Raw genomic sequence first — 15,660 nt, 5'->3', positions numbered from 1 at the left:
TCCCACCATAGATTGGCGGGGCCTTCCACAAAGTATGCAGCAAAGGTTACCTTGTCAGCTTCGGCAACATTAGCAGATCGTATCTTGCGCGATATACTGCACAGCCAGTCATCAGCGTCGAGAGGATCGACGGTGTGATGGAACTTCGGCGGATTCAGCTTCACGATGTCATTGAGAGACACTGCATCATTTCGCGGCCGACGAGCCGTATTCTGCTCAATACGCTCTAGCAGACGGTTGGTTTCTCTCTTGTTCCTTTCTGCCTCTAACATAACCTCCGCCAAAGATGGTGCTTGAGGTAGGTTCTCCTGGGCTGCCTGACTACCCTCTCCCTGCTCATGAGCAGGAGCACGGTTGAGCCTGGTGAACACCATCCTGACAAACAAACTCACAGATTAGACTAGATCAACATCAACTCTAGCTAAAGATTAAGAATGCGCTGAACAATTATGGAATGCGGAAATGAATATCCAAACATCATGGCAACAAGCAAACTGCTATATATACACCATCGTTCATACACACCATAACATAGTTCAGTACAACCTTAAACTAAAGTGCAAGCTACTGAGAAGATGATACTACTCATCAGAGGCTTTCCAAGCTTCCTATACATTATTTATCTAGGCCTCTGGAACTCATCTCACAACATAGTCATATCCCACAAGACATGCAGGACTGTGGAAATATACTACTACAATACTACTACTGATCCAATCACGAACTCAAGCATCCGCATAGAACATCTCATACAGGTTTCCTCCGTGACCTGGGAGCTGAACCTACGGATCAGAAAACACTCTAGCCTGGGCTCCCTGAGAACCATAAGGACACGGATGTGGCCTTGGTCCCCTGACTGGTGGCAACAGAGGTCCACGAAGAGGGGTGACTCCTCCGGTAGCAGGCCAGTCAACCTGAGCTGGTAAATGGGTCCTAACTGGGTTTAACATCTCCATGTCTCCATACCTGTCTGAACTACCGGTCCCAGCTGTGTCAAAGTTGTCCACAGACGGGCACGAGTAGCATATAGCTCCATACGAAGGGCACGAGCATCTCTGTCTCTATTCTCTAACATCTCTGTGGTGGTCTGCAGCAGCGGGTCCTCCAAGGAAGAATCAAAGTAAACTCCAGTGAGATATCCTTCTTCTCCTGACTGAGAAGCTGGAACATAACAAAACTCTGAATTCTACAGCAATGCATGCTTAGCTCTCATGATGGTCAACATTGAATAGGCAGCATCTTGTACCGCCATGTCAACGGTAACCCTCAATCCATAAGACCAATGGATTGACTCCTCAGCTCGAGGGTAGTCTGGGAATACCTTAACGGTGCACACATACTGACTCTGGTTGAAATCCCGGTACTGCTCCTCCACTGTATACTCTGGGTACCAGCGGTAACCGGCTACTGACATCATCCTCACCAGCATGGCCGTGTGACCCGGTACATCAATGCACCTAGTCAGACGGACCACCTGTCGAGAAGGACGACCAGGCATCTGAAATAGAGAGTAATGCAAAGGCATTAGAGCTCTGGAGATAAAATTGGGCAGCATAACGGCTGTAAATGCTCAAAAACAATTTTGAGACAACCCACAAAGATAGGATAGCATAACCACTCAACTATCAAATTCAATTCTATGGTCATCAAAACTTACTTTCTTTTCCTTGTAACAAAAGAAACTCGAAGTAACTCTCGACCTGTTTCCTACAATCTAGCGATTAGGGACACGTGATCCTGAGAGAAAGATAAGTAACCTAGTTCTTAATTCCCGTAGAAAAGACAAGGATGACCAGAATAGGATAACTCGAGGAGAGAAGCAAGATTCTTACGTTCCCTTCCACAAACAATTCCCGTATATATAACTAAAGCAATTCTAGACTCAACTTCGACCAGTTTGGCTTGGTAACCCTATAGTCAGTAAGGCTCTAATACCAACGCTGTCGGGACCCCGATCCTAAGCCATAGGAATCTAGCTTGTAACACATTGCATCCCTTTGCGGTCTCACGCACGGTTAATCCCACGGCTACCACCTTACCTTGGCCGGGACCGTTTGCGTCTTTTGACTCGCGTATGCAATTATGTCGCTAGCAATCCCACAACAGAGAACCCGGGTCGACATAACTAGTCATAGACCTAAGTGGCACTACCGTACAGAAACATGCATACGTAACCCAGCAAAGCACGTGTCGGTCATCAGCGAGTGTAGACGAGTCGTAGCAAGCTACAAGGACTCCATTACACCGCGTGACATTTCCCCATAGGGACAGACACAACAGCTAAGAAGGATACATGCCGGTCAACCAATGTGTCTGGAGCAGTAGCAAGCTACCAAGGCTCAGTGGAAGCATAGAGGGGCATTTCTCTGTAAGGTAAGCTACTAGAGGTACATGGCTAGATGGTTAAATCCCATACATACCAAATATGTCACACGTACGCATGAAGTATTCAATATGCATAGATACAACAATGGCATCACAACATAACACAACTTTATTTAGAAGGCTCGGAAGAGCCTTGCACATAATATGATACAGATAGGGGTCTCCAGACCCATCATCTCAAGTCATACACTCATAGTCTTACAAGCCAGCAGCAACATAAAGTTGTCTGAGTACAGACAGATGGAAAGGTAAAAGGCACATGGCCTGACTATCTACAGACCCAACCTAGGGCCAGATCGTAGCTAGGACACCAACTACTCATCGTCATCGAGATCTAGATAGAACCCACCTGTTGGTTCATGGCTATCCTCTGCAACAATATTAAGCAAACATGAGTACAAACGTACTCAACAAGACTTTAAAGTAGATCTATCTACATCATGCACATGTATCAATGAAGGAGGAGTGGGGTTTCAGGCAGCAAGCCAGCTTTGACTCTTGGCTAGCCTATACTACGGTTTTAAATAGTTCTGACAACTTTGACAAATCGTACACGAGTCCACTACCACCACAACAATACACTACCATGAAATCCTTTCCGTCTCCCTACGGAAAAGCCATACATGATACTCACGCTTATCTTGATACTTTTATGAGTAGCCATTAAAGTTATCTATGAACAACATATGTCTCCAAGTAGTCCATATTCGCGGGCGCGGCTATTCGAATAGATCATAACCCTGCAGGGGTGTACTACTTCACACACGCTCTCGCCACTTATCGCTATGTGCACGTCATGCACCTCGGCAACCTTCAAGCGGAAGCCCAGCTACGGAGTCGGCCACGATCGTTAACCACACTAATACCTAGTCCAGGTTTATCGCCTATTTGAGAGTGAACCCGCACGGAAGTCCGGCCGAGGTTTCCGCCACGGCCACAAACGATGTGCGCAGGGTTCCCAAGCCCACCATCCGGGTGCCACTTGGTACACCGTGCCATTGCCTACCGTGTCGTAGCCCACCCCTAAGGTCAGCACTACTCACGGCCTCCAGCATGACTATAAACACCAGAAACTACTTGCAACTCCTAGACCGAGTACTAGGCGATTAATAGGCCGAGAAGGTCAATTAAGTATACCAACGTGTGGTAGTATCTAATCTTGGATTACATACACGGATCTCAGTTCCTAAGAACGGTTCCAATGAAACAACCCGCCATGTACTCCTACATAGCCTTTCATCGATACCTTTACCAATCAGGTTCCACACTTATTCGCTATCACTAGAAAACATTGCCCATTCCTGCTCATCTCCCAGATGACACAGACCTGACTCAACTCTAAGCATAGCAGGCAAAGCAAGGTAAAGCACGTCATGGCAAAAACATCTACCAGGTATGCTAGGTTGCAAGGTTTAGCTATTTACTGTGACAAAAACAGGTCATGCAACAGAATAGGTTCTGCTATTGAAGTAAAGCATTTGAAGTATTTTGTCCTAGTGCAATAAGTGAGAGCAGGAGCAAGAACATGGGATTATATCGGAATGATCAAAAGGGTGCTTGCCTTGTTGCTCAGCAGAGGGGTAATATCCGTCAGTCGGATATTCGGACGTATCCGGAGGGGCAGAGCCTACCGAAATAATAACATACAATCAGTATCAATCATATGCAACAAAATGATGCATGAGATGCAATGTAGCATGGTTTGAGGTGACTAACAGAACCCTTTGGGTGATGTTGATTTGAAATCATAATTCAAATATCATTTGAATTATAATTTATCAAATTTCTTTAATTGATTTGACCTGATGCTGTTTCATAACTTTGTTTTTCATGCATGAAAATAGCACCATTGTGTTCATTGAAATTTTCTGATTATTTTACATATATTATTTGTCAAATTTGGAGTTATGTTCAATTTTCTATGAATTTCCATAGTTTTGCACTTATTCTGGAATTATTTTTAAACAGAAAATGAGTTATTGCATCAGCAGGTCCAACTGGCCGTTGAAAGTCAAACCTGACCACTGGGACCCACTAGTCAGTGACTCTCGCCAGTTTTAGATTAAGTTTAAACTTAATTAGGTATTTAACACGCTTGACTCACATGTCAGTGTCTGATTAGTTTTTAAAATAATCTTTATTTTTATTTGTTTAAATCTAATTAACCTGGGGGCTGGCCCCACATGCCAGAGACTCAGGGGAGTCAACCCCACTGGAGATGGGGTCAAAACCACCGGCGGCGAGGCTCCGGCGACCACCAGAACGGCGGAGGGCCTTGGGTTTGCATCTCCGCGACCAAATGGACGGCGGAGCGCATCGGACGATCGGCCAGTCAATCATGGATCCATTTTTGCGCAGAGCAGGGGCTGAGGTGGCCGGGGATGACGCCGGCGACGAGCTCGGCGGCTGCCAGAGCTCGGGCATCATCGGGATCATTGATCCAGAGGCTAAAAGGGCAGTGCTTAGCTCCTACAGCACCTACGTGACACACCGAAGCTAATGGTGGCCTCAAAACGACCAACCGATCACTGAAGAGCTACCGGCGACGAGCTACCGCGGCGGTCCTCATCGGGCTCCGGTGAAATCAGGTGCTAGGGCACGGAATCGATGGGGAAAAGAGTGGGATAAGCATCATGGGCTCACGGGGAGTGGAGGGACGTCGAAAGCGTGCTCGGGGATGGCCTGATGAGGGAGGACGACATCGGCGATCAACGGCGGTCCGAGGTGGAAGTCGACGACGATCCGGTGACTCAGGGGCTCTCGGCGTCGTGCGGCTAGCTTGGGAGCTTGAGGAGGTCGAGGCGGTTCTTCTGCGCGGCTCAGGGAAGAGAGAGAGGGGCTGGAGCGACGGCGAGCTCGAGCTCGGCTCGGGCGCTAATGGCGGCCGAGAGGGGAGAGAGAAGGGGGACGAATGGCGAGGGGATGAGCATGGGAAAGGCTGCGGGAGGCTTATCTCCTTCATGCCAGCGCGATGCGGCGGCCAGGCAGGCACGTAGGTGCGTGGCCGCGCCGGAGGGAGCGGCGGCCACCTCCTGCTGCCGACTGGCATAAGGTAGACGACAGGCAGCGAGCTGGGCCGGGCCAAGGTGAGCGAGGTATAACCCTTTTCTATTTCTTTTCATTTTCTATTTTCTGTTTTATCTCTTCTGACTTTGTTTTGTTTTATTTTTGGCTCCAAATTATTTCTAAAATAGTTCGAAAAATGTTGGGGTGTTATTTGGAATATTTCCAAACACATATAAAGTTTTCAACATTTTTGGAAAGTTTGGATTGTTTGAAATCAAATAAATGCCAAATTAGATTTTGAAAATAAATCCACCCCTGATTAGTGGTTTCCAAGATTTATCTAAAATATTGGACTTTTATGAAGGTCATTTTGGGTTCATTGAATTGTCACTACTTTGGATTTCTTTTGAATAGGGAGTTGCTAGGGTTTTCTTTTGATTTCAAATTTCTCTTTTAATGCAAGAAGGAAGATATGAGCACAAACTTGCTAAGCATAAGAGGGGTAGCTAGGGACGTGACAATTACCTCCAGTAAAAAAGACAAAACGGCTGCATGAACAATAAACTTGTCTTACAAACCTTGAAATTTCTTTATTTACCGTGCTCAACGTATTTGTTTTATTTATTTTATTCAGTACGGATACAGATGAACATGGGCTCAGGAGTGGATTATCTCACATCAGATTCCCCATTGTTCAGTAGTACTGTATTACAAATGAAGTATTAAGGAGAGGCCAAAAGTGATTGCTTGATGCGGCATCTGTATGATACGGACCCATCTGTTTGCCAAACAGCGACAACGAGTCAACAGCCACAAATGTCTGATCATGGCAAGAATCAATATAATCATCATGTAGGGCCGGGCCACAGTGATACTAGATGTGCCGTCTGAACCCAAAGTTCAAGGGGCCCTAAATTTTATATATAGGCCTAATACTTAAAAAAAAACTAAGCGTTACTCGTCCGCTGGCGCTAGAATGGGCCGGACTTGAGGTGACTGACTCTAATCTTAGGTATTTCGCGAGTCCTTTTTTATTAACTTTGGTTCATGCTTCTAATTCCTAATTTATTAATTAACTATTGATAGGGATCGTTATTTCGTTAGAGATTCAGCTTTACCTCTTCAATTAAATATAGCAGGACACAAAACTAGGTGAGTTAGAAGGTTGTCAAATTGCCAAACATGTGTTTCAATAATATAGAATTGAGTCATCATGAGGAAACATCATTCTGGTGCCTAATATTGTTTGTTGAATTTAGATAATATATACACACACATCTAAACATATTCTAGATGTTTTATCTTTTTATAAGATAGGGCCCTTATTGTAGTTTCGCACAGGACCTTTGATTTTGCCGTCCTGCCCCGTCATTATGTATAAGTGTAAGTATGCCCAAAATGGCTTTCAGCTCCACAAATACTGCACTACAACTAATAACACAAATCAATTTTGGATTTGCCATCTCTGTCCACTGACCTTCCAACGAACCAAGAAGAAACAAGTGCAGTTACCAAACGAAAATATATACTCCCTCCGTTTTAAAATAAGTATCGTAAATTTAATATTAAATTAGTATAATTTTTAAACTAGATCAACAACATTTATTTTAAAACGGAGGGAGTATTATAATATACTAGTTCCTGAACATATATGCTTTCAGACTAATCCAGGAGCAAGCAACATGCACGGGTGCATGCAAGTTGCAACAGCACATCTTAGTCAAAGGCAGGCATGTTCCAAAGCAGCAGGTGGCTTTCAGATCAGTCGGGGTCCTAAAGAGGCCTCCAAAGGGGGCTGCTTTGGAACAATTCATGATTGCACCGGAGACCCATCATAATCACACACTTTTCATCCTGCTTTGCAAAAGCCACCACTTTCATCATACAAAAATGTCCAAGCATGCAAGATGGAACACATTTGCGATTATAAAAAACCATCCAGAAGAATCAAGATGAACTTTCCATGAAAGAAGGGCAGCCAGAGAGAGATATACATGGGGGATACGCATGGTTGATGGCATGGCACCAACCACCACCGAGTGCTGGAGAACATGTCAAGTTGGAACAACTAAATCATGTTTTTTTCTTACACTGAAACTCAAGGACGAACACAACTTGCAGATAACATGGTGCTAGCCTCTTTGCTTCTTTCGGAAGAGTGGCTTGAAGAAGATAACATACACACAGAAATGGTAGATGACGGAAGCATGACCGAGGAAACGGTTACGACGACGCCTACCGATGGCGGGGCGTGGAGCATGGCGGCGATCTAGATGCGGGGTTGTTTATTTCTCGGTTTTATGTACACAGACGATGCGGCGACACACCGTGACAGATGGGCATTGCCATGACCAAGTTTCTGAATGAAATGGGAGGGAGTGGCTTGAATCATCAGGCCTGTGCCTGGACCCGCTTCGCGGTTGCGCTACCGGGACTCGGTCGCTGCTTCGATTCAGGCTTCGATGCACCCTTCACCGTGTTCTTGGAACCGACGGACCGAGTTCTCTCGCTGCTGCTCACCTGGCCTTTTCTTGCCGCGCCACCGACAGCTGCTGCATACATGTAATGGACGTCAGAAACTGCAGCAGCATCGACTGTTGACACTTCAGCTAAAATGCACCTGAACTACAACTGAAACCCTTAGCTAAGTAGCAAACGCGCAGTTGCAAGTATACATGGCTTGTGACAGATACATTATCGGATAGCTTAAAATTCTGAATTAAGAGAGTTACACGAATGGGGAGTTCCAACTGGCAAAAGAATGTATATGATTTACCGTTGTTAGGAAGGGATAGCCGCTTCTTGGTTGGTGCACTGACTTGTGCTGGCCTTTCCTTGGGATTACTTGTGGACCGCGGAGCCGGATCTGTAGGTTGAGGGCTGACTTCCTCAGAGGTTTGATCCGATGGCTTCGGTTTCAGCTTGGATGAACCCAAAGAAGCGGTGGGTGGTGCAGCCGCAGATTGCCCCGATGAAGAACCACTTGCATCAGAATGTGACTTCTTGTGTTTTGCATCTTTCGTCTGGCTTGAACCATTTGACTGAATGCCCGAAACTGCAACTTTTCCTTTTGGATTGTTTACATCCCTGTCCCCATTTTCCTCAGCCTCCTTATCATCGCCAATTGGTACACTCTCTTTGGCATTACTGTCCAGTAACCTGTTCTCCCACGGGCGTACAGCCACCCACCTCTCTACCCAGTTCCGCCCCCACTGGTTCTCATCCGCCTCTGGCCCTTGGACATCTGCAGCTTTCAGTTTCCTGGAACCTGCCTGCCGCTGCCAAAGGAAAGCGCAAATTAGCAGCTTGCATTGCCAACTTACTATTACATCATTTGCTCTTCTGCTTTACTTTAAAAAAAACATATATCAAGTTCCTAAAACCCTGCCAGCACCTGACAGACCGCTTGAGCACCAAGGCTTTTACGGCTGGTCATACATTTATGGTAGAATGTCATCATTTAAGAGTTACCTGGTGTGTTAAAGCATATGCCATTGCTCTTTCCCGCTTAGCAGCAGCTTCTTGCTTTTTCAATACTTTAGCTTGCATATCTTCCGCTGAGCCAATACTGCCACACCAGCGTTCCTGCATGGCATAGTTCTGTAAGAATTCTCAAAAGCGAATGTTCGATTAAAAACAGACATTTCAGTCATTTACGCCAGCTGGTAGTCAGTTTGTATTTGCTCTGATTAATGAGCTCTACAGAGAAACCTGAAAAGCTTTCCCAGAGGAAACTTGAATTATTGCATTTGTGATCTACTCCCTCCGTTCCTAAATATAAGTCTTTTAAGAGATTTCATTAAGTGACCATATACGGAGCAAAATGAGTTAATCTATAATCCAAAGTATGTCTATATACATCCGTATGTAGTTCCCTAGTGGAACCTCTAAAAAGACTTATATTTAGGAACGGAGGGAGTAGATATTCTAACTCTACATCTTCATGGCGTAACTGTAAACAAAGTTCTGCTGTGATTACTTTTTCAGTCAAAGCATGCTTCTCAATTTCCTAAACTACAAAAGATAATTTACTTTGCTGTATGGAAGAACGTAAAGAACAAGAAAACCGAACAGATTATTTGAGAACTCCAACAATATATAAATCTTGGCAATAAATCTGCTAAGTATATTAACAGAAATACAGCAAACAGAGCTATATAAAGCTGCCGGTTTGCGTGAAAAAGTAGATCCGTTTACCACACCAAACATACTTCTTAGTTCTTAACGGGCATGGTTTACTACAGATGCAAGGGAAGGGTGGAGGAGAACTTAGGAACTCAAAGGCTACATCACGAATCCATTTTCAAAAGGATATGTTTGGCTTGCATTTGCGTATATGTTGTAAGGAAATCATGTATTGAATAGCATACATCATACCAACTACTTCTGGGCAGTTTCATACCTCAATTTCTCGAGCATGATCATCGTGAGCATTTTGTTCAGGAGCCTTCTTCTGGGTCACCTGACCTTCCAAACCAATACGAACCTGTCTTGCTCTGACACGAGCTTGAGCCTTTACTAGTGATTGCATACACTGAAGTGTTTCTGCTGCTTGCTTTCGTACAGCATGGCCCCTAACGAGAGCCTGGAGTCTAACTAATCCTTTTAATGCCCGTAAAGCTCGCCTAGCCTGATAGTGCAAGCAGAAAATCAAAGTGCTTCACACCACATATCATCAAAAGACTGCCTAGAAGTGAGAAATATTAGCAAAACTGTTTTCAAGTTACTGCTTATTTTGCATATTCTTCACTATGTTTATATCTGATTGGTCCAGCCCTTATAACATGCATTATGAGTTACTTGTGTAAGCGATGGGCACTTAGGCCTTGATCATAAGAAAATAATCAAAATATAGTGAGCATAGGGACAAGAGTGATCAATCAACCTACAAAATTTAGTCCCTAATGGAAAAGGCAAAGCCTCAAATGTTGAGTTTCTAATGAACAACATCTATCCTTTCATTCAATTTAAACTATACTCATCAGTTTTTTTTCTCCCACACAGGGATTACAAGTTGGCAATTGGTTCTCTGTCCTCTCTATCCTTAGAAGAATTGATGACCACTCCATGAATCTGCATCAGTTCTTGTTTTCCTATTCTGATAGTTGCTCCAACTAGATATGCCCCATAGGCGACTCAGTAAACATCAATTACACCTAGCGAATAACAGTACATCTGGATAATTTCAGTTCAAGACTACAGTAAAATCCAATAATTTCTTAGGTGTATCTAGTAAGTTGTGGCATTACATGATTGACCAGCACCCAGTGGTAGTTTTGACCTTCTTTATGAAGAATATACCAGAACTTTATCATTCATAACAAAAGGGATAGAGATCACATGAATCCGATTTCCCCTTTATTTTCATCCATTATGATTTTTAAACTATCATTGAACATTTTGTGGCATTTACCAAGTTGCAGGCCTAAAGCGGAATCCTGAGTCGGGATAGTAGATTTATCCACGTTACAAAATGCAACGTTTTGCATGATTTTGTTTTCAATTGTCAATAATAACATGGTAATCAAAGATAGAATATAATACCAAGAATGCTCGAAAGGCTGATTGAATAACTGTTGCAGCCTGATGCTCCTTTGTATTTAGTTCAGTCTGAGATGAAACTGTCTGTGTATTGGTGTCACTAGCCAATGGTTCAGTTTGCACTGTGTGTTCTGCAACTGCAAGGGCACCTTCAGTATCCACGGAATGCTTCCGTTTGTGTAGCACCTGAGCGGCAGAGCTCCTCTACAATAACCATAAAGCATAGTCTTGAAGCAACATTTTCATAATTTAAAGACAATAACCAAAGTTATCAGGATGGCGTGAAAGTAAATAATAATGCCATGCTGTTAATAAAGACCGCATGTTTAGAGGTGGCATTGCACCTATACCGTCAGTTCACAATCAAAGTAAACTGAAAGACTCCCATCCAAACTTTACTAGAAAGGGAAAAAATCACTGGCAGTGAATTGAGGTTAACAATATTCATGAAGTAACAAAGGACACAAACTAGAGCAGTGAAATTTAAATTATATTATGGAACTTATTAGTTGGTTGGCCCAGAGCTCGTTGCAGCATGTGTTAACATTTCCATTGTCCACCAGATGGTGGATGTGAGGACGATGCAAGCATCATGGTCCTTGACAGCAGCAACTAACAACAAAAGGACTTCAGCAACGTCATTGTACAACAAAATGAGTGCTAAGCAATGCTGTAATCTACTTGTTTCAAATTTCCTCCTGCATATGACACTACTGAGTTCTGACAATGAAAAGGAATAGTGGAGGAACAACCCTTTAGGCCTTAAAGGACATCAGATGATAACGACATGTCAACAATAACAGCACTTTCAGTGAGCTTTGGTAAACCATCTACTTTTCCATCATTCTTGAAGATTCCTCATGTTTGGACAGGACAAGACAAATCCAATTGAAATATAATTTTTAATGCTCACAAAAGAACAAGCAGGAAACAATATGAGCAAATAGACACAAACCATTCACTATCACAATATCCAACCATAACGAATACGTCCTTTTTTTACGGGGTTGCTGGATAATGAGGCTGCCGCTTTGCTTTCATGTCTTTTCCAGGAGTTGGTTATTTCCCTAGCTGTGGTTGTCAACTTATAAGATGTTGGGATCAAGTGGTAGTATGTTTGTGTCCCGTAGTTCATCTTTCGAGGTCGAGAATGAGCAGCTGGTTTCCTACTAGCGCGTTGAGGCCGAGTAAAGGAAAGGGGGGAAGCTGGCTCGAAAGAAAACCGTGAATGCCACCCTTTGACTTACTTCTCTGCTGCTTTCACCATTCTGAGCTTTTCCATGCTTTTTTATCCCGACAAGTGATTTGATCCACTTGGATGAAATGCCCATGGTAGCGCCTTTCCCCTTCTATTTTACCAGCTAACACCTGTACGTCATATAACATCATTGTCAAATGATAAGTCCTACCTAACTGAGCAATACAGCGACAGTTGCAGAGAGAGCGCATGACCCATCTGAGTAATCAGATGAATTTAAGGCATGAAAATGTCACTATGAATGAAGGAAAAGAAGCAACAACAACACCGACTTGTCAAATCCGTTGGCAATTACAGCTAAAACAACAAACGAACTCATCTGTCACCCAGCAAACAGGGGGGCATCTATCTAGTAATGCAAACGCACATTGACGCTGTTTAATCGCTCCAGGATCGAACATATTCCCCACCCCCTGGACCTAACAAGAGATGAATGGAAATCCGTACAGCAAGAACGGCTTGAGTAATATTCCATTCCTTGCAGATTCTTGAAGACGAAAGTGACTCATTAGCTTGATACACGCACCACGGCACTAGGCATACATACGCAAGCAAGTGAAACTGTAGGACGGCAGGAAGTGTCACGGGGCTTGGCAGACGACACGACGAACAGGAGAGGAACAGGATGAAGTCGCCGCCGACACCCAGAGTTGCTGTAAAACTCGTGAACTGGACGGGGAAAAACCAAACCCCACGGCGAGGAAACCACCTGCAATCCCCACGGAAGGAAAGGGGCTCTGCTCCAGGCGCTCCACGGCGCAGAATGCGGGCCGAAAATCCCACGGGAGAAACCCTAGCAGGGCTAGCGGAAGTCCACGGCGACCCAGCCCAGCCCAACAATCCCGGCCGGGGAACACGGGCCGGGTCACGACGGGACGAAGCCGCCGGGACCGCGGCAGCGGCCGTCGGAGCGGAACCGAACCGGCTCCCCGGAATGCCCCTGGGAAATCCTACATGCTCCCGAGCACGCTAGGCGGCCGAGAGCTAGAGACGGCGGCATACGTGCTCGGGAATGAGTGAGGGAGAGGGGAGGAGGAGGAGCTCGACCTGGGCGACGCGGAGGGGGAGGGCGGAGCCACCACCACCGACGACGAGCGAGCGGGCGCTCCCTCCGCTCTCCGCTCTCCGCTCCGGGTAGGATTTCTGAGTGCCAACTTCCGCTTTTCTGAGGAAGGAGGAAAAAAAAATGGTTGCTTGCTCTCTTGTCTGCTGTGCCTTTGCCTCCTATTCTATTCGCTTCCTTTGGGTTGGAGAGAATTTCTTTGGGGTAGAGTCTCCAGTCCAAAGTTGTTGCGGTTGCCACTTGGCGGTTGGCAGCGCATGCGTTTGCATCCAGGTCCCCGTGCTTCTTCATCTTTGCGTTGGAGGTTCTAAGAGCAACTCCCCGCATCCGCCCCGACCCGCAAAATAACCGCCAAAGCGCGGGTTATTGCGAGCTTTTTGTAGTACCTTTTTGTGGTTTTTGCGAGCTGTGCGAGAAGATGGAGTTGACCCCGTGCGAGAAGTTCCTACTAACCGATTCGGCTCGGATGTTGAGACCATGCTTGCGACCTTTCGTCAACAAACATCAGTCATGACGCTTGCCGTGAAGGAGCATGAAGACGAGAACCGAAAGAGGAGGCGAGGATCGGCTGTCGGGCGTTTGTGCATTCCTCGGAATCGCCATCTTGGGAACGAGATGTTGATGCAAGACTATTTCACGGAGAATCCTACATATCCTCCGCACCTCTTCCGGAGAAGGTACTGAATACGCCGATCCCTCTTTGTGAAAATTGTTCAGGCTTGCGAGGAAAATTGCCGGTATTTTACTCAAAGAAGGATGTCGCGGGCTTAAAGGGATTTAGTGCATATCAAAAAATCTCCGTAGCTATGCGGGTGATTGCATATGGCGTTCCAGCTGACTATGCGGATGAGTATCTTCGCATTGGTGAAGATACCACAATTGAGTTTGTGTGTAGATTTGCGAAAGTGATCATCCGTGTCTTCGGTCGTGAGTATCTTCGGGCACCAAATGAAGATGACACAAATAAATTGATGGCATCTAATGAGAGGAGAGGTTGGTCTGGCATGCTAGGTATCATTGATTGTATGCATTGGAATTGGAAAATATGCCCCAAGGCTTGGCAAGGAATGTATTGTGGCAAGTCTCGTGATGCAATAATTGTGCTAGAGGTCGTAGCATCCGAGGATTTATGGATTTGGCATTGTTTTTTTGGTATGCGGGCACTCTCAATGATATCAATGTGTTGCAACGGTCTCATTTGTTCGCTAGACTTGCTAGTGGTGATGCTCCTGCTTGCAACTACACTATCAATGGGCATGAATACACAAAGGGGTACTATCTTGCAGATGATATATACCCTCCTTGGTGCACATTTGTCAAGAGCATCAAAGAACCCAAAACAAAAAAGAATATGAATTTGCAAAGGTGCAAGAGGCAGCCCGCAAAGACATTAAAAGAGCATTCGGTGTTTTGCAATCTAGGTTTGCCATTGTCCGTGGTCCTGCTCGTTTTTGGGATAAGAAAACCTTAAAGAACATCATGACATGATGTGTTATCCTGCATAATATGATTCTTGAAGATGAGAGAGAATTGAACTTAGAATTCTTTTACGACAATGTGGGTAGCCGTGTCAAACCAGCTAGAGACCCAAACCGCATTAGAGCTTTTCTTAAGACATACAAGGAGATTGAAAATGCAAACACCCACTTTCAACTTCAGAAAGATCTCATTGAACATCATTGGCAAAGGGATGGACAGTGACTTATTTTTGTATTCATTTGTATTTGTATTCATGACAAGTTTTGAATAATTATTTGTAATGCGGATGATTATTGTATTATGTTTGATTCGAACAATTGAGTTTGTTTTCGACTGTTGAATTTTGTTGTATTTGATATTTGTGGGCTGATGATATGCGGGAAGCAGCGATGCAAAGAGCAGACCCCGCAAAGCCGACCCGTAAAAAAGAATATTCCGCGAATATACTTTTTTACGGATCCGTTTGGGGGGTCTGCATCTGTGCGAGCCCGCAAAAGCTGTTTTGCGCGAACTACAAAAGCATTTTGCGGGCCGGCGGGATGCGGGGTCTGCTAGAGTTGCTCTAACCAACCCAACCAAGAAATGGGAGGAAAATGCAATACACCCTCTGCACCGAAATATTCATAGTTTCATTTATATATATATATATAAAAATATATGTTGTTCATAGCTCCCTTCGCTTTCGAGAACAAACCGCCGGAGAAACCCATGTCCAACTGTCGTAGTTGTCAGGGCAAACGGAAAGGCGGTATGAACGTAATCATCATTCGAAGACCGTCGATGAAGCATAAATGTTGAACTGTATGAAACTTAAAATACGAGTCAAACGAATTATCTGAAGAGACCAAGGCCCCGTTCTTTTCGCGCGGGATTCCACGGAATTAAGATTTTGAAAAATTCTCACGGAATCTGTTTCCCACGGAAGCTG

At 44.7% G+C, this 15,660-nt stretch overlaps 1 protein-coding gene across 2 annotated transcripts; it reads right to left on the bottom strand.

Moving 5' to 3' along the window:
- Positions 1-7,315: 7,315 nt before the first annotated feature.
- On the bottom strand, positions 7,316-13,425 carry LOC123452616 (protein IQ-DOMAIN 5-like). Of its 2 annotated transcripts, none has more exons than XM_045129307.1 (7): positions 13,238-13,425; positions 12,180-12,300; positions 10,936-11,136; positions 9,794-10,021; positions 8,863-8,976; positions 8,168-8,669; positions 7,316-7,940 (listed from the first exon to the last, which is right to left on the bottom strand). In XM_045129307.1, the coding sequence occupies exons 2-7, from the start codon at positions 12,261-12,263 to the stop codon at positions 7,783-7,785; spliced, it is 1,287 nt and encodes a 428-aa protein (XP_044985242.1). In that variant the 5' UTR covers positions 12,264-12,300; positions 13,238-13,425; the 3' UTR covers positions 7,316-7,782. The 2 variants fall into 2 exon arrangements, with proteins under 2 accessions (XP_044985242.1, XP_044985241.1); XM_045129306.1 differs by having other exon boundaries at positions 7,316-7,943; positions 13,238-13,424.
- Between the last annotated feature and the right edge of the window lie 2,235 nt (positions 13,426-15,660).

Source organism: Hordeum vulgare, chromosome 5H, assembly GCF_904849725.1.
Source record: "Hordeum vulgare subsp. vulgare chromosome 5H, MorexV3_pseudomolecules_assembly, whole genome shotgun sequence".
Lineage (NCBI taxonomy): Eukaryota > Viridiplantae > Streptophyta > Magnoliopsida > Poales > Poaceae > Hordeum > Hordeum vulgare.
Note: the sequence above shows the minus strand (reverse complement) of the source record. Positions and strands in the feature narration are given on the sequence as shown.

What these genes read in the sequence shown, in the direction of transcription:
- LOC123452616 (XM_045129306.1), bottom strand. Translation starts at nt 12,263, where the DNA reads ATGGGCATTTCATCCAAGTGGATCAAATCACTTGTCGGGATAAAAAAG. An exon ending in CAGCCTTTCGAGCATTCTTG is followed by an intron (nt 10,022 to 10,935) that starts GTATTATATTCT and finishes TTGCACTATCAG; the next exon opens with GCTAGGCGAGCTTTACGGGC. An exon ending in GCTATCCCTTCCTAACAACG is followed by an intron (nt 7,944 to 8,167) that starts GTAAATCATATA and finishes ACATGTATGCAG; the next exon opens with CAGCTGTCGGTGGCGCGGCA.